General features: G+C 56.0%; 1 protein-coding gene across 7 annotated transcripts in view; it reads left to right on the top strand.

The window, feature by feature from the left end:
• FOXN1 (forkhead box N1) overlaps positions 1–23,110 on the top strand; it is a 28,761-nt gene extending 5,651 nt beyond the window's left edge. For 3 of the 7 annotated variants that reach the window (XM_014548281.1, XM_014548282.1, XM_014548284.1), the window contains 8 exons: positions 8,049–8,200; positions 8,600–9,058; positions 11,377–11,487; positions 13,666–13,796; positions 15,125–15,221; positions 18,795–19,002; positions 19,178–19,669; positions 21,622–23,110. In XM_014548281.1, coding sequence (XP_014403767.1) covers positions 8,049–8,200; positions 8,600–9,058; positions 11,377–11,487; positions 13,666–13,796; positions 15,125–15,221; positions 18,795–19,002; positions 19,178–19,669; positions 21,622–21,932 — 1,961 coding nt within the window. In that variant the 3' untranslated portion in view covers positions 21,933–23,110. Of the gene's footprint in view, positions 1–1,395; positions 1,438–8,048; positions 8,201–8,599; positions 9,059–11,376; positions 11,488–13,665; positions 13,797–15,124; positions 15,222–18,794; positions 19,003–19,177; positions 19,670–21,621 lie in introns of those variants that run through there. The other 4 variants (XM_014548283.1, XM_014548285.1, XM_005876901.2 and 1 more) reach the window with 4 other exon arrangements.
• Positions 23,111–24,708: the final 1,598 nt, after the last annotated feature.

Raw genomic sequence — 24,708 nt, 5'->3', positions numbered from 1 at the left:
AATCAATTCTGCAGCCAGTGGCCAATGCAGCCCACAGGAGGCTGGGGGTGGGACTACCAGGCTCAGCCTTGAGTGACTTCATATGGAGGAGGGACTTCTGGACCACAGATGGGCAGAGCTAATGGGTACTCAGAGTTAAGGAGCTTCCTCCCATTCCCTATCCCATTCTGTCACCCCTCTTCAGCCAATGTGGCTGGAGGAACCTTGTTTTCAAGAAGGATGAAGGCAATATTTCATAATCTATGAAAAATCCTCCTGTCCCTCCAGTCACTGCCTACATTACCATCTATTCTTTGGTCCTTTTCACAGTGGGACAGACTGAGGATTAGAAAGAACTTTCTTCCCTGGAAATCAGTGTCTAAGGCCTCAGACCACTGCGTTACTCCTGGGAGGATTAAGCAAGCAAGAAGTCCCCATCCCCAGCAGCCCAGCAATCCAGTCGGGCCCCCAATGGTTCTAGGTCACCTTGGCTACCCACAAGTTCCTTGCCAGGCCTGTTCTCGCTGTCAGACAGTCATGCCTTTAAAAATCCCTGGGGAAGGTGGGAGGTTAGTGGCATCTTCTCCCTAAGTTGCCCATGTAAGGGTTTCATGTTTCTTTAATTTTGCCTCCCCCTCCACCTGCTAACCTTGGAGGGCAAGCTGACCTTACTTCTGGGAGCAAGATCTGAAGGTGGGCTCACAGCTGCAGAGCCTGGACCCCAGAGTCGGCAGGAGGGAGGAAGAGGCAGACCATGAAGGATACCCTAGAGCAAAAGATCCTTTGGGGACTGGGGGTGTTTAGGTGGGAGGTCTCTGGAAAGGGGCATCTAAGGAGTAGGGGGAACCCAGGAGAGTCAATCTCTCAGACTAGGTGGTCATAGCAGAGGAGAGAAGGGGTCCTGGTAGATATGTCTTAAAAAGGGATGAATGGGAGCTTCCCCCTCCCCCCCTTGAAACCAAGCATTCTCTCCTTCCCATCAACCAATAAGCATCCACAGGCAGGTCAAGGGTTCCCATCAGTCTATTTATCCAAGCACACTAGCTGCTATTTGTTCACCCATCTGCCTGTCTATTGATCCATGTGTCCACCTTTCCATCCAGTCATTTGTCTACCCATCAATCTGTCCATCCATTGATCTGTCAATTCCATCCATCCATCCTTCCATTCACCCACCAATCCATCCGTCAGCCATCCACCCATCCATCAGCCATCCATCCAGAGAGGTCAGGTCCCAGTTGGTCTCCCCAGAGCTGCTGGGAAGGGCCTGTGGCCCCATGGCATTTATGGGGCATGTGACCTGCCTGCCAGGCCTGGGGAAGCAGCCCCGCCCCAGCCCTCAGGCAGGGGGCTGGTCCAGGCATGTGGGAGTATTTATACCTCCATGGAGGCTCCTGGGGTGTTGCTGGCCTGATGACTCCCTGAAGCCGTGATGGTGGCCATGGCCCAGAGCCCACTGTGAGTGCTTGGATTCAGCTCCACTGGGACCAGGGCTGGGTGGCAGGAGCTGGGGACCGGCTGGAGAGATGGAAAGGTGCCCAGAGGTGGTCAGGGGTGGTAGAAAGGAAGGGGTGCTAGGCAAAGGAGAGCAGGAAACTGTTGGAGTCAGGCATCCGCAGCAGGGGGAGGAGGGGTGAGTCTGTTGCCATGTACTAGCCTCTGGAGGGTCCCTTGGTGAATGGCAGGAAGGATAGAGCAAGAGGACTAAGATTATAAGGGAGATTAAGGTTAAATATCTGGAAGAACTTCCAAGTCAGCCCCGGGCACGGAAGGTGGCTCAGGTGTGCTTTCGGGATGGGCATACTGAGTGATGCTCCGGGACCAGCCTACTTCCAGAGGCAGGCGGGGAAGGACTGGAATGGCTTTGGGAGAGCCCTGATTGGGGGGAGGGGGGGTTAGGGGATAATAACTCAGCTACCAGTGTCAGGGGCTCAGATTTGAGGAAAGCATCACTTGGAGGACAGAGTTGCTCCTCATCCTTTGTTCTTCTCCACCCCCTTCTGTCTGTCTGTCTGTCTGTAGCACTTCTCAAAGGCAGGGACAGCTTCCTGAAACCCAGGCAGAGTCAAGAGCCAGAGGGGCCAGAATTTTGGCCTCAGAAACCCCAATCTGGGTGAGAGGAGAGGAGAGGAGCTAGAAATCCCCTCCTCCTTGGCACTCTCAGATTCTGAGTATCCTGGGGTGCCCAAGCCTCAGGAGAGAGCCCCCAGGCCCTTCCCTGCCACCCCCAAGTAGGTAATTACGAAGCTGCTCCAGGGAACCCCTCCCAGCAGCTAGGCGGGCGGAGCCCCGGGTGGGGCCACAGGCAGCACTGGGCACGGGCCCCACCCCTCGTAAAACATGCTGCCGCAGCCGGCAACAGAAACCATTAAGGCGGAACCGCGCTGTCTCCACCTCACTCATAAAGGGCGGGTAGGAGGCACCCGGGTAGGATGCAGCCCAGGTGGGAGGGAGTGTGAAGAGCCCAGTGAGGGCCCTCGGTGTCCCCTGTGACTCAGCTGCCCACAGGGGATTCAAGGACAGACCCTCCCAAGGAAACCTCCAACCTTGCCCCCCACCTGCCACTCTGGCTTCCAGGTGTGAGCCAGGAAGCTGAGGTGTTCCCCAGGTGGGGCCGTGTGGTGTAGTGGTTAAGCACGCCAGCTTTGAAGCCTGTGTCTGAGTCCTGGGGAGCATAATTTACTAGCTGAGTGAACGTGGACAAGTCTGGTGAGCCTCTCTGAGCCTCAGTTTCCTCATCTATAAAATGAGGGTGGTAATACAGCACCTCCCCTCTGGGGTATAATAACTCACCCAGCCGTCCCTGGTCCCCTTGAGGATTTCCTCTGGGAGGCCCCCCCTGAAGGCAGAGCAGGGAGAGGCCCAGCTGACAGCTCTGTGGACCACAGACACATCCACCGGACCAGCTGCAGCATCTTGAGATGCAAGTAATTCCAGTGCCTCATTTTACTGACAAGGGAACCGAGTATAGAAAGGGGAAGTAACTTGTCCAAAGTCATACAACCAGCAAACGCGGTGCCCCCTGGCCCTCAACCCAAATGGCCCCTTTTGCCTGAGTCCTGACACGCTAGGGAAATGGTCTGAGAGATGGGAAAATGTGCTGGGTAGAGGGGGTGCAGGCCTGGCTGTTTGTGAGACGGGCACAGAGCAGGCATTCAATAAGGTTCATGGTTGAGCCTGATTTATGCATTCTGGGAAATTTCTTACCTGTCATGTTCCCTACTCAGGTTAGAGGGCCATTTCTTTCTTCCCTCTGACTCCAGGGAAGATCGAGTCTGCTTCTTTCACCTCCACCCCTGCCCTCCCACTCCCCAAGGATCATGGAAGGAAGTTCAGAACGAGGAGGGTAGACAGAATGCCCAGATACTGAAATGGTCTTCAGCTAAGGTTTGCCAGGGTTGTACCCCTGGAGCGTGTGTGTGTTTGGGGATGCGGTTGGGGCTCTCAAGGCCTGAGAATGAATAGATGTGGTTTTCAGGTTTAGCTCTGTGGTCCTGGGCTTGTCACTTCTCTCTGGGCCTCGGTTTTCTCCCCTGAAAAATGGGGAGGGGAAAAAAAGGGGCTCTGATTTATAATTTATAGTATTTGCTAATTTCTGTGGGAAAATACTTCCACCGCGGCCAATTTGGGCTGATCTCACTGAACGTGGAGTCGGGAAGAGATGGACACAATTGGCTCTCCCAAGCCCATCGCTGCTGGCTGCAGCGCACCACTGCCTGCTCCCCTCTGGGGCAAAGGGCAGACGAAATGAGATGACAGATACAAAAGTGCTTTGTAAACTACAGAGCGCTTTATGGATGCGGAGTGGTGATGAGGATCAACCGTAGAGTGGAAGGGACTCCAGGGCATATTGAGAGCCCTGGCCTAGCTCCCGCCCAGGAAGGGGGAGCTTGTGGATTGTGGGTTGTGGGTGCCCACACTAAATGGCGGGACGATGAGTGCCATCTGGGGTAGCTCCCAGGATCTGAGAAAGGCGGAGAGCTGACTGGGCCTCCTGCATTGGTTTGCTGCTGTTTGCACACACACATCCTATTGTGCTTCCTGAAACTGAAGCAGGTGGGATAAAGGAATCGTCAGGAAAGGATTTCTTCTAAATGCAGATGGCATCAGAGAGGCCTCCTGAGAGATCCAAAGCAACAGTCACTCCCTCCTTCTTACTCTAATCCCTGGGAGTTGTTGTGTTTTCGAATATATTTTTGTTGATGTCAGAGAGGAAGGGAGAGGGAGAGGGAGATAGAAACATCAATGCTGAGAGAAAATCACTGCTTGGCTGCCTCCTACACGCCCCACACTGGGGATGGAGCCCGCAACCCCGGGCATGTGCCCTGACCTGGAATCGAACCATGACCTCCTGGTTCATAGGTCGATACTCAATCACTGAGCCACGCCAGCTGGGCTAATCCCTGGGAGCTCCTACAGCCATCCCACCTTAGGGGAATGGCTAAAATGATCTCTGAGGTCAGAGAATCAAGAGGAAGGAAGTTTAGCCTCTGCAAATAGGGTAGGAGGATGTCAGGGAGATGGAGGTGGACAGCAGGAAGAGGAATTTCCTCTGCTCTGCCTGCTCCTATAACTAGAGTTCATGCTTTGAATTAACTCTGTCCCACTGTTAATTATTAATAATAGCTATCATTTATTGAGCACATACTATGCATTAAGCTCTTTACAAGCAATATTTCATCTAATCCTCCAGAGAGATACGTATTATTAGCCCCATTTTACAAATGAGGAAACTGAGGCCCAGGGAAGGAAGTTAGGCAACTTGTCCACCCAAAGCCCCACAGTGACTGGGATCCAAATCCAATCCTGATTCTAGGGCTTCTGAACTACATCATCCTACTTCATCCAACTTCAGGAGTTTCACCAACTACTCCAGGTTGTGGTCAGGAGCCAAGGCAGCCTCATCCCTCTCAGTGAGCCTTTCCCTCCCTGGACAGGAGCCCCCCTATACACCCATCAGAACCCCTCAGCCCCACCCCTGAGGCAGGAGGGTCCTTTGGACTGCCGTTGGTCAAGGACCCCTCTTTCCAGGATTATATGATCTTACCCAAGTCACTTGACCTCTTCTCTGGTCCTTCCTTCCTCATTTGTGAAACAGAGCTTTGGCTGAGGCAACCAAAGGGGGGCCGTGGTCACCAAGTCAGGGGTCATTATTGATAAAACCTTCCCAGAGGAAACCCTGCACGGAGGACCATTCAGGGACTTCTACATCCTCAATGCAAGTCAAGGGACAAACCTCTAAATTCTGCGTGGCCTCCCTGGCTCTAATCCTGTGCCTGGGGGCTTGGAAGGTGTGTGTGTGGTGGGGAGGGGGGTAGAGTTGACCAAGCCAGGGTATAAAAGTCATGGCTGAACTGAAGCCTTCAGGTAAGGACTCTGACATGCAGGAACTCAGCCAGGGCTACAAACAATGTCCTGGGACATAGGGACTAAAGCAAGGATGGGGGTGAGGCAGATGCTGCAGGGGTCCTTCTGCGAAGGCCAGACCCTCAGGAGGCGGTGCGGCCCAACCTAGGGCTCAGAGAGGCCTCCTGACGTTCATGCCTCAGAGGAGCAGAGATGGGGTCTGAGCCCCCTTATGGCCAAGCTGAGTGAAGGCCAGGCAGACAGGAAGGACTCACAAGGGCAGCTGCCACCGGGCATGGGGCCATAAGCCAAACTCCCCAGGCCTGTCAGGCCTGAAGCAGCGAGACCATCAGGGAAAAGAGAGTCTGGGGTCAGAGACCACGGTCACAGTTGGCCAATGAGGCCAGATGTGTGACATGTGTCCTTAAGCGTTTTCTATGTGTGGGCACCTTATACCCATCATCTCACCTAATCTTCCCGACAACCCTTTGAGGTGGGTGCACAATCCCCATTGACCAGAGAAGCAAAGAAAGAGAATTACACAGTTGGTTCAAAGTCACCCAGCCAGGAGGTGACACCACTGGGATTCAAACTCGAGTCAGCTGAAATCCTAAACCCTTGCTCTCAACCACATTTTATTCTGCCTCCAGAGGGGACCAAACACCGCTCCCTGCGGGGGGGAGGGCCCCCACCCGGCCTGGCCTCTGGAGGAGCTGGAGAACGCCTTGGGAAAGCAACTCTGGGCCAGGGCCAGGAGTGACAGGCAGGCCCCCGCTGTCCAGGAGCTGTCCAGGGAGCGGGGGCCAGACCAGGCGGTCATGCGGAGCCAGAGATGGGCTGCCCTGCCCCTTGGGCCCCATGCCTGCTCCACCTCGGTGTCCAGTTACGGCCAGCTCGGCGCTTCCCCGGTCACGCCACATTTAGCATTGCCGAGTGAGCGGGCGCCTGGACATGGAGAAGGGGCGGTGGAGACTCTTGAAGGGGCGGGAGAGCCTCCCACCAGGCCCCCACCTGGACCCCAGCGACCAGCCCTCTCCACCACGGATCCCTTGAGGGACGTTGGGCAAATGCTTTCCCTTCCTCGTCCCTGTTACCCTCCTATCAAACAAAGGAGATAATGTAGCAAAGAGGTGCTAACCCCAGGCTGGGCACCATGGAGTCAGCAAGGCCATTCCTCCTTCCCAGAGCCCCTAGGAGCGCAGGGCTTGGGAGATGCAGTTATCCTGTTCTGCGTGAGTGGGTCCTGGGTAAGAGGGATAAGTACGAACCTCATGCTTTCCTTGTTGCCTGCCCCACCCCAGCTCGCCCCACTCTGACCCCCACCAAATGAAGAAACTGTAAGACAGACTCCAGAGTCAGACAGATCTGGGTTCGAATCCTGGCTCTATCAAGGATTAGCTATGTGACTTGGGCCAGTCACATAACCCCTCCGGGCCTCAGTTTCCTCATCTGAAAGGTGGGATTAATAATGTACTTTCCTCACAGCTGTTCTAACAAACCAATGAGAAAATTCTCCACATCGTGTGCACAGTGGCCAGCCCAGAGCAGGCATCAGTAAATGGTAGCCTTTATCAGAGACCCCTTAGGTCAGGAGGAGTAAATTCAAGAGAAACTGCTCTTTGCAGATGGTGGAGAAGGAAGGCAGAGAACTGAGAGATAACGATAGTAAGAGCCATACTAATAAGCCACAGAATAATGAGAGCTGGCACTTATTGAGCACTTACGATGTGCCAGGCACTATGCTAACTACTGCGCGTGCACGATTTCCGTTGATACGGCATGCCCACGAGGGAGGCCCTCGCTCTCTCCCTGGTTTGATGATGATAATGCTGAGGCTCAGAGAGCTTCGCTGGCACAGCTAGCAAGGAAAGGCCAAGGCTGGCTTTGAGCTGAGTCCTCAACCACACAGCTATGCTGGGGACAGAGTTCTCTTACAATTCTAGAAGGAATGAGCAGAAGGAGCCCTCAGATATCATGTAGTCTAAGTCTCTAGTGTTTCAAACAGTGAAACAACAGCTCAGAAAAGGCAGTGGCCAGAGCAAAATGTGAAGAACACAGGAGAAAACAGCCAGACATTCCACAGTGGACGAGTGGCATCATCCCCTGTGCCATGCCAGGCTCTCAGGGCCACCAGGAATCAGGTCCCCTCGAGTTGTACCCTGGTCTTGAGAGCCAGGCCAAGGTGCCCGAGGATGGCACCACAGGCCTCTGCTGAGGGCTGGTCACCTGCAGTGGGAGGGTCACTCCCACCTGGGCCTAGCCCACTTCCTTCCTTCTCCAGCTCCCCTTCCTCTCAGGACCACCCACTTGCTCAGCCACTGCACAGAGACTACTAGCCAGTCACCTAGCCCGGGCCTTCAAGGTGGCAGGAGCCGGAGGCAGGGTCTCGCTGGGAACCTCTCCTAGTTCACTATTCTGCAGCTGCAGAGTCTAGAGCAGCCAAGCCCTCCCTCCGTGGGGGGCGGGGGAGGCTCCTAACTGGTTCATTTTGCTCTCTCCCCACCAGGCTTCTCTTTCTGTCTGTCTTTCTTGCTCTATCTCTCACATGACCTGCTTACTTCTGTTTCTAATGTTCTCTCAGTTTCTTTGTCTGTCTGTCTGTCTGTCTTTCTCATCAAGATGTCAGGCTGGAGTCAGGATCCCAGCCCAGGGATGGGGTGGGAGTGGAGGTGGTGGACTTGGGATTGGTCACCCCCGGACACTGGGCCTCATTCTCATCACAGCCGGCTTTCTTCGAGGCCAGGACTGGGTGATGGTGTCGCTACTCCCGCCGCAGTCTGACGTCACGCTGCCGGGCCCCACCAGACTGGAGGGCGAGCCCCAAGGGGACCTCATGCAGGCCCCGGGCCTCCCAGGCTCGCCTGCCCCACAGAGCGTAAGTACCTGGCACCCAGGCCTGGGCTGAGGCCAAGTCCTGAGGGCTGCATGGGAAACAGGTGAACAATCGCCCCACCCTCCAGGGACCTCCCTGGGGTCTGTCTTGTCCCTTCCACCAGCAAACAACGACCCAGTGACTCCAAGACCCAGAGGTATTCAGATAGGCTCATTCCTTCAGGCTGGGGCTTTTCCAGAGCAGGAACGTGCATCCACCTACTGGGGCACCCCGGGTTTAAGAGCAGTGTACCCTCATCGTATTGGGGCTTCCAAGGGCAGGCTAGGTCTCCTCCATCATATGGGGGCTCCAAGAGCTCAGCCCCAGACCCCCTTTACCCAAACACAGAGCAGGATCCTGGTCCAGCCTCCACTCACAGGCCTCTCCCCTCTGTCCACCCAGAAGCATGCCGGCTTCAGCTGCTCGTCATTTGTGCCCGATGGCCCTCCGGAGAGGGCACCCTCACTGCCCCCACACAGCCCCAGCATCGCTTCACCAGGCCCTGAGCAAGTCCACTGCACGGCGGGTCCTGGCCCCAGCCCTTTCCGGCTCTCACCCTCAGACAAGTACCCCGGCTTCAGCTTTGAAGAGGGCCCGGCCAGCAGTCCCGGGCGCTTCCTCAAGGGCGGCCACGTGCCTTTCCACCCGTACAAGCGGCATTTCCAGGAGGACATCTTCCCCGAGGCCCAGACTGCCCTGGCCCTTGATGGACACGCCTTTAAGACCCCGGGGGTGCTGGAGGCCTTTGAAGAGATCCCTGTGGATGTGGGGGAGGCTGAGGCCTTCCTGCCTGGCTTCTCAGCAGAGGCCTGGTGCAATGGGCTCCCCTACTCCAGCCATGAGCACAGCCCCCAGGTCCTGGTAAGTACCAGTGGGCAGTGGGCAGCCCACTTATCCTCTGTGCCCGCTCCCAGCAGCCCAGGTGAGTCCTCAGAGATCAAACTCCCCCCCTTCCCTTCCCAGACCTTTCCACTCAGGTTCTGTGTGTATCAAGGAAGCAGCAAGCTCAGAGACTCGGGGCCTCCAGGTCAACTAGGAAGGGCATGCTGGCCTGGCCCGGCGTGGAGGAGACAAGGTGCGGTAGGCAGGTCAGGCTAAGGAAGCGAGCTGGCAGCTTCCCAGTGGCTCCTGAGTCAGGATCCCAGTGTGTGACTTCTCTCTGTTTGTTTAAGTGTCAAGAATCCCCAGCCAGACGTAGATACACCCATATGCAAATGTGAGAAGAAAAACACATTCCAGAGACCAAGAGAAAGGGTTAAGGGAGGAGCCACCGAATACAATATTCCCCTCTCCAGCATCAGCTTGCAGAGTTGAGAGAGGACTTAAGTCTTCTCAAAGGATACTTCCTGGCCCCATTCTTTGCCCAGAGAGGGACCTGGGTATGTTTGTAGAAGTATCTTGAAAGCACTTTGGAAGGTCAACATGTCCTTCACGGCCATATCCTCAAGCGGTGTGACCTTAGGCAAATCTCTTAAGCTCTCTGAGCCTCATTCAAAAAAGTGTGCTTAATAGTATCTGCCTCAGAGACTTGTTGCCTTGGGAAGAGGAAGCTAAGAGGAGCTTTGCTCCCTTCTCCCCAGCTTTGGAGGCCCCTGAGGCGGTGCGCACTGAGTGGGCTCAGCCTGGGCTGTGCCTGCTCTAGATGCCCACCAGCCCTCCTCACCTCTTGCTTTCAAATAGGCTCCCATTCCACCCCCCAGCCACCCCCAACAAAGACCTGTTTCCCAGGCTTGGAAGATAGAGAAAAGGGTTGGGCACCTACTAGGTGTGGCCAAGACAGGACCTTGTTCTGGTTCTGGGCCTTTTGATGGCTTCTCCTCGGGCCTGTGGAACATGACAGCAGCTCACAGTGAGGCACCATCATACTCACACCCAATGTCCACTCAGCGCCTGCCCTTGGTCACTCTGCCAGGCGATTGCTTTCAAGCGCCCCATTTAATCCTCACAACAAACCTCTAAAGAGCTCCCCCTATCTCCATTTTACAGATGGGTAAACTGAGGCCCCATAGAGGTGAGGCTGAGACTTGAGCCCACGCCCTTAGCCCCTGCACAGTGGAGAAAAGCTCAGGCCCAGAGCCCCACAGCTCGCTGGCCGACTCTCTAGGTGACCCGGGCACATCAATTCCCCTTCATGGGCTTAGCCCCATCATCTGCCAAATGAGGGGGTTGGACACAATGCTCTTGGCCCTTCCAGGCCTGAGATTCTATGATTGTGGCTATCTATGCATCAGCAACCCCAGGGCACACCCAGAAAGAGCTCTCAGCTGGTTTGACCCTCTGGGCCCACATGCTGGTTCCCGGTTCCCTCATAACCCCAGGAACAGCGGCCCACCTCCTCCAGGCCTTGTTGACCTACCAACCTTGTTGATCTTCCTGGGCCTAGCTCTGTGCTAGGCCCTGAGGACTCTTTGAGGGGCTCACAATTCATGGGAAGCCGGAGTCTGGCCACCACTACCGGCAGGAGCTACAGGCTCCCTGGGCCAGTTTGAGAGAGTGCCACAGGCTCATGCAGACCAGCAGTGGGGCAGACTCCCTGGAGCAGGGCGCAAAGGCTCTGAGTGGGGGATGGTTGGGGAGGACAGAGCAGAGGACTCACTTAGCCCCCTCCAGGGAGCCTGCTAGAGCTCCCTTGGGCTTTGCAAAAGAGAAAGTGGCAAGGCCTGAGGGCCTCAGCTGGACCAACCTCTCTGGTCACTTCCTGTGCTCCCCTCACCATGGCTCTGCAGTGGGAATTGCAGAGCTGGGGCCTTTTCCGTGGTGTCCTCTGCAGACCTGTTCTAAAAGGCTGGGGGCTCTGAACCAGCAAGCAGGCCCTGGGCTCGGCTTGGTGAGAGGGGTCAGGCCCTGCACCCTTGTGCCCTTCCAGGGAGATCTCTGCCCTACCCCAGCCTCAGTGAAACCATTGACAAGTCTCCCCCACTCCTCTGGACAGCCCAGTCTCAGCCTTTCACCTGCAGTGAGGTGGGAGGTAGGGAGCACTGCTGGTTCCAGCCCCAGCTCCGCCACTAATTTGCTGAGCACCCTCAGAAAAATCCCCGTCCTTCTCTGTTCTCTGTTGTCCAGGAATAAGTTCTGGGGGAGGCACAGAAGGGGTTGTTTTTGTGGAAGGTTTAAGAAACAGACAAGAGGAAGGAAGAAAAATAAGGCCTAGCCCAGTCATCTGCTTTTTCTTCCAACAGGGGTCGGAAGTCAAGGTCAAGCCCCCAGCTCTGGAGACTGGTCCTGGCATGTACTGCTTCCAGCCCCCCTTGCAGCACATGTACTGCCCCTCCCAGCCTCCCTTCCACCAGGTGGGTCTGGGGCAAGTGGGCTTGCTTCCCGAGTCTCAGGATCCTCTGTGGGTGTGTGGTGTGGGGGTGTGTATACATCTGGGTGGGCAGCAGGGCCTTAATCCTCAGGCTGGGCCAGTGGGGGTGGGGGCAGGGTTCATGGGGAGGGAAGCAATTGCCCTTCTGTGGGATTGGGCAGGGCTTTCTGAGACCCAGGTAGAACCTGAGAGGTCTCAGAAAAGAGAATTGGGGCTGAGATTGGGGCAGGGACCGGATGTGAACCACAAAAGGAGGGAGGAGGAGAACCAGACAAAGACGAGGCCGAGAGAAAAGGAGTGTGTGGGGTGACACACAAGGCTGAGCAGGGCAGGGAACAATGGACTGCCGCCCGGGCCGGCCACCATCTTCCTATGTGGCCTTGGCCTCAAACTTCCTTTCAGCTCAGACAGGGTGGGACTAGGGGACCTTCCCACCTGGAGGCTTCAAGTCCCCATGACCTTCAGCCGTTTTCCCCTTCCCCACCTCACTGCCCAGCTTCAGCTCCTCCTAGATGTACAGGTTGCCAAGTAATTGCCCCACACGGGCATGGGATGGAGGTTTTTAGAAAGAGAAAGAAAGAAAAGAGCCCCAGAGCAGGTAAGCAGCTCCCAGGAGTCGCCGGGCAAGACGGAGCAAGTGGCTGCCCAGCGCCCAGCTCCATCCACCTGCAGCCTGGCACTGAGACAGGCCCTGCCTGTGGAGCAGGTTCTACTCCCAGCCTTTGGCATTGGCCCTGGTCTTGGTGCAGCCAGGGAGGCAGGCACGTGGCGGGGGGAAGTAGCCAGGCTGCTTGGTTTGTGGGAAAAAAGAAAGAGATGGAAGGAAGCAGAGGGGACACATGAGGGGTCATCCCATGAGGGGCCCAGCTGGAATGGTCAAAGCCTTCCTGAGGCCGCTGGTCTGACCTGGGGGAGAGGGTGTTCCTGAGGCAGCCTGGCCCGTCAGGGAACAACACAGCAGGGCTAAGGGCAGGGGTCCTCAAACTACGGCCCCGCGGGCCATATGCAAATACAAATATTGTATTTGTTCCCGTTTTGTTTTTTTACTTCAAAATAAGATATGTGCAGTGTGCATAGGAATTTGTTCATAGGCTTTTTTTAAACTATAGTCCGGCCCTCCAGTCTGAGGGAGGACAGTGAACTGGCCCCCTGTTTACAGGGGTCCTCAAACTACGGCCCGCGGGCCACATGCAAATACAAATATTGTATTTGTTCCCGTTTTGTTTTTTTACTTCAAAATAAGATATGTGCAGTGTGCATAGGAATTTGTTCATAGGCTTTTTTTAAACTATAGTCCGGCCCTCCAACGGTCTGAGGGACAGTGAACTGGCCCCCTGTTTAAAAAGTTTGAGGACCCCTGGCTAAGGGGCTACCAGACCTTAAATGGCCTCACCGTGCCCGCCCTGCTTTGATGCCCTCTGCGTTCCGCACCCCAACCTCCAAGATGGCCGCACCCAGGACTTTATGGAGACTGCGGAGGGGGTGACTCAGGCACTACGTGCCGCTCGGGTGACCTGGAAAAAGCACCTCAGCTTGGAGCAGGTGGGGGAGTCAGAGTCTCCCTTCCCCCTCGCCCCCATAAAACACCGTCCCTGGCACCACAGCCACTCCCTTTGCTGTAAACCACCTCCTACCCCACCTGCCCACCACCATGACCGGCCCTTTCAAAGAGCCACTGAAACTCATAAAAGGTGGCAGTGCCCAGCAAACGCCCAGGCTGGACATCCCACTTCCGGCCCCGCTGCCCTAGGAGATGCAAGGGAGGCCTGGAGCGCCTGCCCAGGAGGGTGCGGAAGCCAGGACTACCCATCGCACTTCTAGCGCAGCCAGGCTGCTATCCCATCACCATGGCAACCAGAGTCCCCAGAAGGCCTCAGAGAAAAGTGCTGGACCAAGGGAGCTTTGAGGCCTCTGAGATCCTGAGTTCTAGAATGCGGATCTCCTCACAGGCACTCAGATGTCCACACCCTTGGCCAAGCCCCTCAGGTAGCTCTGCCACTGGAGCCCATGACCATGACCATGAGTGGTGGAGCCTAGGACCAGGGAGAGAAGAATCTAGTCTCAGCTCTCTCTCTGGATGTACATGACTGAGGGAAGGGGAGCCTCCCCTTGGGAAGGATGGTTACCATGGCAACCACTCTGCCTCCTTTGACCTCTACAGTACTCACCAGGTGGCGGCAGCTACCCTGTACCCTACCTGGGCTCCCCACACTATCCGTACCAGCGGATTGCACCCCAGGCCAGCACTGATGGGCACCAGCCACTCTTCCCCAAACCCATCTACTCCTACAGGTATGTCTCCCAACACTCCTGGATGGAACAAAGAGGGGTGAGAGGACCCTTGGGGAAACTGAGGCATGGAATCCTCATGGTATAAGGGTAACGGTGTGTGTGTTGGGGGGCGGTTCATAGTTGGATGGGCTTCCAGAGTATGTTGGAGAAGGGATTTTTTTTCATGGGGACTAGGGGATAAACTAGATCACCTCTGACCTCTTGTCTAACCCTGGGAAGCCATGTCTGTGGCTCAACAGCAGATCTGTTGTCCTGCACAGTTCTAGACTCCTGGGGCCCAGGGCCTGGGACTGAGAGTTTAGGAGGGATGCTTGCCCCCTACTCCCACCCTCCTTCCCCAGATACAGAGAGAAGCCCCACCACAAAGCTCTGCTGGAAATAAGCGAGGAATGAGGACTGCAGATGTAACTCAGTTATCCAGCATCTTCCAGATCTGGTGCACCTTCTCTGGGGCCAGGGTTGTAAATGCCAGGCCAGCGGCACCCAGCCTGTCTGGGAGACCGTCTATCTGAACTTTCCTTCATTCAACCACATTGACACTCGACTTCCTAGGTGCCAGGCCCCACATGGGGTCAGGTCATTAGCCAGTGTGAGCTCAGGGGAAGGAAAAGGAATTTAAACAGCAGCCAAGAACACAGAGGAGTTTGCGGGGAGGTAGGATGATATGCAGAGAGGAGCACATGCAATCCTTGCAGTCCAGCAGAACTGGGTTCAAGTTCAGGCTCTGGAATGTACTAGCTGTGAAACCTCAGGCAAGTTACCTAATCTCTCTGAGCCTTTGTTTATTTGTTTTAAAAATAAAAAGCTGCAATATTCGGGCCTTTGGAAGGATTAAGTGCAAAAATATGCCTGGCACATTGTAGAGGCTCAAAAAACCTTAATTCCCTCCCTTGCTATCTATCCAGCATTTCTGCAGTTGGCTGAGGGTTGACTGGTAATGACAGCTCCCATTTAATGAGTGCTTCTATGTGCTAGGCATCACCCTTAATCCTCACAACTCTGAGGTAGCTATTACATTCTTCACTTCAAAGCTGAGGAAACTGAGGTTCAGAGAGGTTGAGGCACTCACCAAAGGTCACACAGCTAGTGAGTGGCTAAGCCCGGACTGCAGCCCAGGTCTCTCAGATTCCACAGGGCCCTCATATCTGTAATTTCTGGCTTCAGTAAACACGTTTTCATCCCTTCTCCTTTCAACCTCATAGAGCCTCTCACCCATTAATTCTGCAGCAGGTTCTCTCTCCTCAACTACTCCAGCTAGGGCAGAGGGTTTGGGGGAGACTCCGGGCCTGGTCCGAGGTTAAAACTCTCAGGGTTTTCTTTGCCTTCAGCATCCTCATCTTCATGGCCCTTAAGAACAGTAAAACTGGGAGCCTTCCTGTCAGCGAGATCTACAATTTTATGACGGAGCACTTCCCATACTTCAAGGTGAGCCCAAGACCCACTCCCACGCCCCCATGCCTCGGTGCTGAGCAAGCCAGGCCTCTCTGGAACCAGAGGACTCCGCTGGGAGGTGGGAGACGAGTGAGAATGAAATCCAGAAGAGGGTTTGCCCCCCACATGCTTCCCCTGGTCTCCACTTCTGCAGGACAGAGTGGAGAACAGGGAGCTCAAGCCATGCACACAAGGTGACACAGCAGGCTGGAGTCAGACCTCATGCTGGCAGAAGGTGGACATGTCAGTCCTGTTAGGCCTCAAGGAGCATCCACCTTCCCCAAGTGGGGAGAGAGCTGGGGAAGAAAGGAGAGGCTGTCCCCACCCCTGCCCCCAGGATGCCGTAGGGCTGGAGGAATTTGGGTAGGAGCTGGCCAGCCAAGGTGACATGGATGCTGGGACCGCAGAACCCATTGCCTTCCAGGGAGAGATTAGGATCTCCTCTGTGGGCGGCAGGCTCAGCTGCAGTTCTGCCAAAAAGCGGGGTGTGGGCTTCATGGTCTTTGAGTGTCCCAGGGAACTGGCTGGCTCGCCTCACCTTCCCATAGACAGGATCTCGTTCCCATCACCCACAGAACGGGCTTCTGGGGCCTCTACCAGACTCCCTCCCTAGAGGCAGGACAGAGGCCCTTCTCTCCAGATGGGCAAACACATCAGAGAGGGTGACCCACCTGTTCAAGGTCACTCAGCAGGTGGGACTAGTTGCTGGTTCAAGCTGTTTGGCTTCACGCAGCACCCATTTCCCTTCTCTGCTTGCCCCCCAGACACCCCGAGCATGGACCCCGTTTCTCCTGAGGTGGGTGCAGGGGAGATCAGAACTTGTAAGGAGTTCTGCACCCTGGTGGATACAATCTTGTCTGCTACCCAGGCAGCAGGCGGGAGCTGAGGCCCCAGTAACCCAGAACTCAGCTCCACCTGCCAGTGGGTGATGCCCAGGCCCACGTCTTCCCGGGGATAATTTGAGGCTGATATTCAAACAAGTCTGTACTTGCTGAGCTGCCATCAAATGAGTAGTGGGCATGATGGCCAGAGTGGTCTGGCCAGGAATGGAAAAGTATGGCCATCTACTAGAAGTTCTGGAAGGAAGAAGAGGGGGAAAGAGAGTTGTCTCTGGGATTGGAGGAGCATGAAAGCCAATATCCAGGGCTTCCCCTTTGCCCCAGCAGGTCAGGGAACCAAAGTCTCCTTAACTCTAAAGCCTTTGGAGGTTCCTCTAGGACAGTGGTTCTCAACCTTCTGGCCCTTTAAATACAGTTCCTCATGTTGTGACCCAACCATAAAATTATTTTCGTTGCTACTTCATAACTGTAATGTTGCTACTGTTACGAATCGTAATGTAAATATCTGATATGCAGGATGGTCTTAGGCGACTCCTGTGAAAAGATAGTTCGACCGCCAAAGGGGTCGCGACCCACAGGTTGAGAACCGCTGCTCTAGGACTTTAAGGGCCCAGGCCATAGAGAGGAAGTGAGGGCCCTGCCCTCCTCCTCTCAGTCTTGCCTCCCTGCTAACTCCCCACCTGGTCCCCAGCCCCTCCCTGCATCTCATCTTCCTGGCTTAATTATTTTTCCTGGGAGCCGTGTAATCCCTGTTTTATAGAGCTGAAGAGTGAAGAGGTCTAACAGCTTTTTTTTTTTGGTTCTAGTTGTTGTTCTTAGCAGTTGCATCACTCCCTCGTTTACATTTGACTTCAGAGAGAAAGCATCTTTGAGGATGGGGCGGGCCCAGATGGCGAAGCCACCCTATGGGGTAACCTGGGCAGGGCCTTTAACTAGGGGACAGAGTTGGAGCCTGGGCTCTGTCACTGCCTCCTTGTGTGATCTAAGGCGAGGCCCTTTCTTCTCTAACCCTCAGTTTCCCAATCTGTAAAATGGTCAGGTTGAACCAGTTGGCACATAGATTCTTTCCCATTCTGACACTTCCCCTCAGACCCACCTACGAAGTTAATCCAAGATCCCTGGGCCCTTCTATCTCTCACTCCCTATTTGAAGGCAAGGACGGAGGGGACCCTGGAGTGGGCAGCACTCATGCCCGAGGTAGCCGAGGTGGGCGTCCTGTAGCCCCATGAGTCAGGGTTGTGGGATTGGGGACATGTCCAGCCACTGGACATAATTGCTAGTGCTGACCATCCTTCTTCCAAACAGGAAGTGGCTGGGGTGGGAGCTGCCCTGGCATCTGAATTCACAGATTTATGGGGCTATAAAAGGGTCCAGTGCCCATTAACTCTGCCCATCAGACGACACAGCCTTGACTCTTAGTAGGGACTGTCATGGGAGTTGAAGGTGAATCCCCAGATGACTGATCTGGTGGCTCAAGAATTCTTCCTTGTGACCCCAGGAGCCTTGGGGGGTCATCTCAACCAGCACCCTGCCCAGGCCAGCTGCCCTTAAGAAAAACTCTGTAGCTCCTGCCAGCAGCTTGCAGTGACGCTGGCATCAGAGCCCCGTTCTGCTGGGCATGATTCAGCCTGGCTGCTCCCTGGGGCAAGTGAGCCGGGGAGGAGGGAGTGGCTGCCCCTCATTAAGCAGAAACTGGGCCCTGAAAGGGGGAGGGGTCCCACTGGCCAGAGCAGAAACTCTATCCACAGTCACCCCTGCTGGGCCCAGGACCGGCACAGAGCCTGGAACTGAGCTGGAGGTAGGAGGACTGCGGGTGCCTACCGGCACCCCCGCCACCGCCTCTCACCCAACTGAGTCAGCCTAATGGTTTTTACAACATTCCCTGGGCACAATTACTGCACTGGTGACATGACCAGGCTTCCTAATGGGTGTTTATTCTGTTGGCACGAGCACCACCACCCCGAGGCCTGGCCTCCCCACCAGGGCACGCCCCCTCGGGCACACTCATGTGAACACTCACACCCACGTACACATGCAATCACAGATACCCACACACAGCAGAGACTTTCTCACACACGCTCATCTTCAGGGACACATCCTCACACTCGGGAATTTACAGACTCATACCCAGGAGACAAGCTCACACCAGGGAGGCACATTTAGGGACATGTGCGAGCTCATACACACACAGAGCAAAAAGATGTGCAACAGTGCACACACCCAAACACCAACCTCACCCAGCTTTCTTCTCTCCCACATTTGCCCCAGCAGGGATGGGGCCGACCCAGGAGAACATTCCAGAGCTTCCCCCTCATTCTCTCTCCTAAGTTGGCACCAGAGGCCTCAGAGCAGTGAGTTCCCTTTCCACAAAGGGCTCCAAGCACAGGCTCCAAGCCCCATGGGGAGTGGTCCGATTCCAGGTGCGGGAGAGGCCTGGGCCTCTGCAGCACCCACTGGCCCTCCCTTATGAGTCACCTGGACCATCCTCGCAGTCGGCCAGGATTGGGTAGGAGAAAGGCAGATTTTAGGTGAGAATGACTTGTAGTCAAGGTTCCTGCAGCCCTTCCCCCACCACTGAAGGGAACGGAGCCTGGGCTGGTGCTGAGGAGGACCAGCCCCAGAGTGGGCAGCAGTTCTGTGCACAGTGGAGTTTTCTGGAGCCCAGACCCAGAGCCAGCTCTGGCTGCCTGATCCCGGCCTCATTTCTTGTCTTGCTCTGCCCCGGCAGACGGCGCCCGATGGATGGAAGAATTCTGTCCGCCATAACCTCTCTCTCAACAAATGCTTCGAGAAGGTGGAGAACAAATCGGGAAGCTCCTCTCGCAAGGGCTGCCTGTGGGCCCTCAATCCAGCCAAGATCGACAAGATGCAGGAGGAGCTGCAGAAGTGGAAGAGGAAAGACCCCATAGCTGTGCGCAAGAGCATGGCCAAGCCAGGTGAGGCAGGCAGGCTGTGAGGGAAGGCCAGGGTTCCCACGAGCAAACGGGGAGAGGGAAACTGAAAAAGAAAAACTGCTGAGTAAGGAGAGGGCCTGCGTGCAGTTCCAGGGCTGGGGAGGGTTTGTGGGGAAAGGGAGGTCTCATGGTATCCCTCTCTCTTGGGCTTTTTCAGAAGAGCTGGACAGCCTCATTGGAGACAAGAGGGAGAAGCTGGGCACCCCACTCCTGGGCTGCCCACCCCCTGGGCTGGCAGGCTCAGGCCCCATCCAGCCCCTGGCACCTCCAGTTGGGCTCTCCCAGCCGCTGCACTCAATCCACCCAGCTCCAGGCCCCATTCCTGGCAAAAACCCCCTGCAGGACCTACTTGGGGGCCACGCGCCCTCCTGCTATGGGCAGACATACTCACACCTCTCACCGGGCCTGGGCCCTCCTGGACCTCCGCAGCCATTGTTCCCGCAGCCAGATGGTCACCTTGAGCTGCGGGCCCAGCCAGGCACCCCCCAGGACTCGCCTCTGCCGGCCCACACCCCACCCAGCCACAGCACCAAGCTGCTGGCTGAGCCTTCCCCAGCCAGGACCATGCATGACACCCTGCTGCCAGACGGAGATCTCGGCACTGACCTGGATGCCATCAATCCCTCGCTCACCGACTTTGACTTCCAGGGTGAGCTGGGGGTGGGAAAGGGGAGGTGGGACGAAGCTGGAGAGGTCCACCTGGCAGTGTGGCCCATCCCCTCCAAGTCTCCGGGCTGCAGCCGGCTAGCTGCCAGGTGTCCAGGCACTGAAGCAGAGAGGCTGGGGCAAAGCAGACAGGGGGTGTCAGGGGGCCAAGAGGAATGCCCTTGTCCCCCTCCTGGTGCCTCTGAATGTGCTCTCACTAACCCCACCGTCAAACTCCTTTCAGCTCTGGGTAGGCTGGAGGGGCCTGGTGTTTCATTCCATACTTAGCTGTGAGCGACTGATAGTCCTAACGTTCCCAGAACCAGTTGCATCTCATCTTTTAAAAAATTTTTTAAGTATATATTTTTTTATTTCAGAGAGGGAGATAGAAACATCAATGATGAGAGAAAATCATTGATTGGCTGCCTCCTGCACGCCCCCTACTGGGGATCGAGCCTGCAACCCAGGCATGTGCCCTGACCAGGAATTGAACCGTGGCCTCCTGGTTCATAGGTTGATGCTCAACCACTGAGCCACACCACCCAGGCTGAGTTCATCTTTTAATGCAGAAAAAGGAAAGAGATCTTCCCCCCTAGAAGAATGCAAGGCCTCAGAACCAGGCAGGTCCAGGAGAGCTTTGAGGGTAGGAGTCAGGGGGGAGGTTCTATCCATTCCAATCGTTCCAATTTAGTATATGTGCTGCCGAAGCCAACAACACAGAGTTCATCTTTTAATGCAGTAAAAGGAAAGATATCTTCCCCCCTAGAAGAATGTAAAGCCTCAGAACCAGGCAGGTCCAGGAGAGATTTGAGGGTAGGAGTCAGGGGGGAGGTTCTATTCATTCCGCTCCATCTTGTCTGCTCCGTCTCTGCATGTGACCAGCCCCAGATGTGTCCCTCTGAACTCCAGTGCACCCCCGGCCCTGCTACTGGACAGAGGAGGTTTGGTGGCTTGTGCTAAACCAGGCCTCCGACCCCCTGCGTACGCTGGGATGGGAATATCCACAAGCAGGTGGAGGCAGCCAGCCCTCCGAGAGCTCCCAGTCTGGTGGGGAGACGGTACAGGCTTTAGGAAGCTAGATCCTCACCCCACTCCCATCCAGAAGTGGGAAGCAGGCTCAACGGCCTCAGAGGAAGCTCTAGTCATGAACATGTACTTGACCCCTACTCTCAGGCAGCAGGCTAGTCGCTTTGCATGTGCTTCCTTATATGGGCCTGCAGGATAGGAGGGATTATTAAACACATTTCACAGAAGCACAGAGGTTAGGTAACGTGCTCAAGGTCACGTAGCTAGAAAGAGGGAGAGTTGGGATTGGAATCCTGACAACTAAGTTCAGTATTTAGTCCAGCCTCCTGCCACCAGATACCCGGGGCAGTCGCCAGGGCCTGGCCTGCCAGGATGCAGGTCACATGACATAAAGAAGGCTGTGAGGCCACAGCACTAGTTCTCCTCGGAGTAAGGTGCGCTTCCTGGCTCTGCTCCTGTCCCTCGGGCCCTGCCGTAGAGGAGGCCCAGGGAGGCAAGTCCAGCTGTCTCATCGTCTCATCGGGTCGAGCGGTGCATTATTAGAAGATCCGTGGTCTGGGCTGCAGATCCTCCTTCCTTGGAGCCTGGGTAGCAGCCAGGGTGAAGAGTTCCTGGGGCTCCCTCCCCAGGCTAACCCTGGAGCGCACAGTACCTGCATCAACCCTTCCAATAGGCAGCTCTCAAATCCTCAACCCTCTCCACCTCCCAAAAGAGAGCCACACAGTCATCCAGGCTATGGCTTTTAGACCACACGTGGGAGGAGGAGTCAGAGAGGTTCTGCAACTGCCTGGAGTCACACAGCTAGTGCCAGGGTCTGTTCCCCAGCAAATGTTACCCAAACTGTGCTCTGTTTAGCATGGGAGAGACGGGGTGGGGGCAGACGGGCCCCTTGGGTGCCTCCCAGTGATGCCTGTTCTATCCCCCCACTAGGAAACCTGTGGGAACAGCTGAAGGATGACAGCTTGGCCCTCGACCCCTTGGTACTGGTGACCTCATCCCCGACATCATCTGCAATGCCGCCACCTCCCCACTGCTTCCCTCCAGGGCCCTGTCTGGGAGAGACAGGCAGTGGGGCGGGTGACTTGGCATCACCAGGCAGCGGGGGCTCGGCAGCCCTGGGTGACCTGCACCTCACCACCCTCTACTCAGCCTTCATGGAGCTGGAGCCCCCGCCCCCCACGGCCCCCGCTGGCCCCTCTGTGTACCTCAGCCCCAGCTCCAAGCCCATGGCCCTAGCATGAGCCATGCCCGGCAGCAGCTCCAGCCTTGGCCTGGCCTGGAGGTCCCCGCTGGCCGCCCACATCGGGCTCACCTTAAAGGTCAAAGAAGGAAAACTCTCCCTGTCCCCTCTGCCACGAAGCCAACTTGTTTGTTAGCTGACAGCCAGGGGTGGAGACACCACCCAGGATGCTACCCCTCACACATTTCTGCTGCCCGGTGCCAGCTCCTCACTCAGAGCCCCTGAGAACAAGTGTCTGGGCAAAAAAATTCACCCGCTCTCACTCATCCACACTCAAGCCTCCCTGCACCTGTGCCCGTGCGTACACACTGTCATTCAGACATACACCCACCCCCGCGCCTTCTATCCTGAGGAACCGGAACTACGTCACAGAGCCTGACTTGCTTTCGGGGGCAGCTGAGAGCTTTGGTGACCTCCATGCAGGCCCAAGACCACCCTGACCACTATTTTGACGCCCACATTCTCTTTGGGCCTGGCCCCCTCCAGGCATGATCTTCCCCGAAGTCGAGGTATTTATTCTCCCATCTTCATTCCAGCAGCCTGTGAGGGAGGAGGAGACACGGAGCCTTCCTCTCCCCACGTTGCCCGGGGACTCCCCAGGGGGCTGCTGTTTAGCAGCACCGACTCTGCCCATCCTCAGCACATGCTCTGTCTAGCCCCAGGTGACACACAGGAGGGACCATGTCCACCCCAGGCCCAAACTGAGCCCAATTCCGACACAAAGTGTTTGGAAAAGCCCCTGCCCTTGGAAACTTGAAAGTATCCTCTCCTCCCAGCCCTGGGTGTAGGCAGGGCCCCTCCAAGTCATTTTGGTCTCACTCCTTCTCTATAAGCTCATGTAGTTTAGGCCCCAGCTTACTAATTACTTCCAACGGTCTGAGGCAGCCTGGGCATTCAGGGAAGGGAAGCCTGGCACAGGCTGACGGGGAGCACCCATGTCCCCTCTCTCTGACTGCTTGACAGACCTGGGATGCCCTTGGAGCTGGGGGCGTGGCCCTGTTGCCTGCCAGGCCCTACCTGGGAGCCCAACCCCCACCACGTGGGAACCTCAGCCTACCCTGGGCCTGGGGACGACAAGAACCCACAGAGTTTGGCCTCAGGAGAGGCACAGGCAGATCCCTCAATGGCCTGCCATTGTCCCTTGCCCTGGAACAATAAAGCAAGTGCCATGTGGTCTCAGCTCCGAGCCTTCCTTTCTGGACCTCTCTCCCTAGGGAGAACCGTCAGGCCGCACTGACTGTAGGTGCCCTGGGCCTGTGACTTCCCCCCACCCTCATTCAGGACTGGGAAGCATCTGGGAGGACTTTCTGACCAGCCTTCTGACCAGCCGAGAGGATGAGGGGGAATGTGGGCAGAGCGTCTTCCCAGGTGAACTTTCAAAGGGATGCAAAGAAGCAGCTGTCCTGCCCGGAGGGAGAGGATGCCCTCCCCTTGTCCCCCCTCTGAGATCCACCCACTCTCATTTCCTCGCACAAGAAGGGTCACTTCCCTGTCCAGGCTGTGCCTTCCTGCCCCCCATCTTTCCCTGGCTGGGCTCTGGGTTCCACAGGTGACATGATCAGAGCATAGCCGGGTGCTATGCACTGCTGGTCCCTGGAGGGTCGGGGCCTACTCCGTCCCACTTCAGGCTCACCTCCCAGCTGCCACCTGCAGACAGGTTGCTGTCACCAAAGGGCAGCCTGAGAGGCAGCCCCCCACTCTGCCTGAACAGGGATGCGAAGGTGTAGGAGCCAAAAGCACTCGCATGAGCCTCAGTCTTACAACAGCCACAGGTGGGGCCTGTGCTTAGAAAGCTCTTCCAGGGGCCAGGCCTGGGGGCCGGCCAACATCGCCTGCCTGCCTGCCCCAGAGGACAGCTCTGCAGATCTCGTACGGAGACACACCAGTACCTTCCCACAAGAGGCTCCAAGGCGGGGTCTGGGCCTAGAGGGATAGGGTAGGGTGAGGAGTGGGGGAAGCATGGCCAGTCCGTACACCCAAGAGGAAGACCCACCCAGCCCTGGCTGTATAGGAGGGGGTGAAGGGTCAATGTCAAGCCCCCAGGTGATAGTACCCCCCAGTTCTGACCAACCCTAGGCCTGGGTCTGAATGCCCAAGCCCCCAAGAACAAGGCAAGTGTTTCAGGAGAGAACTTTACTGGGACCTGCTTCCTTGCCTCAGACTCCGAACCCTGGGGCCTCAGACAAACATACTGTACACCTCCAGCCTAGCTAGTGAGCAGAGGACAGCTCCAGGGCTCCTCAGTCAGACCTCTGTCCCATGGGCCCATTCAGCTGGGGCCTGAACTGGCCCCCACGCAGCTAAGACAGGTAGCAAGTTGATGGGACTTGAGAGTTTCTTTTTTTGTTGTTGTTTGTAACCAGGCTTGGCCCTTAGACTTTTAAAACTGGGCAACAGTGCCTCGCTGAGCTGAGCCCACACTCCCGCTCATATGCTGCCCTCTGCTGGCCACCTTACACCAAGCGTTCAACCACCATTTTAGGGTGAGCAACAGTCTGAATGGATGCAGGGTCTGGAAGACCCTTTGGGGGAAATGATCCCTTTTGTTCAGGGGCTCTACACCTGGTTTTAAACTGGTTAGAATTCATGGGTCCAATGAAAGAAATTACACCTTCGTTTTTACTCATCTCCACCTCAAATTTAGCATCTCCCTTGATTATGAATGTCAGCAACAAAGCACAGTAGCTTTAGCAGAAGCTGTGACTTTGCCATTAAGAAGAGAAACCATAGCCCTAGCCGGCTTGGCTCAGTGGATGGGGCGTCAGCCTGCGGACTGA

Source organism: Myotis brandtii, unplaced genomic scaffold (genome assembly GCF_000412655.1).
Source record: "Myotis brandtii unplaced genomic scaffold, ASM41265v1 scaffold50, whole genome shotgun sequence".
NCBI classification, from domain to species: Eukaryota; Metazoa; Chordata; class Mammalia; order Chiroptera; family Vespertilionidae; genus Myotis; species Myotis brandtii.
This window is presented reverse-complemented; position numbering and strand designations above follow the sequence as displayed.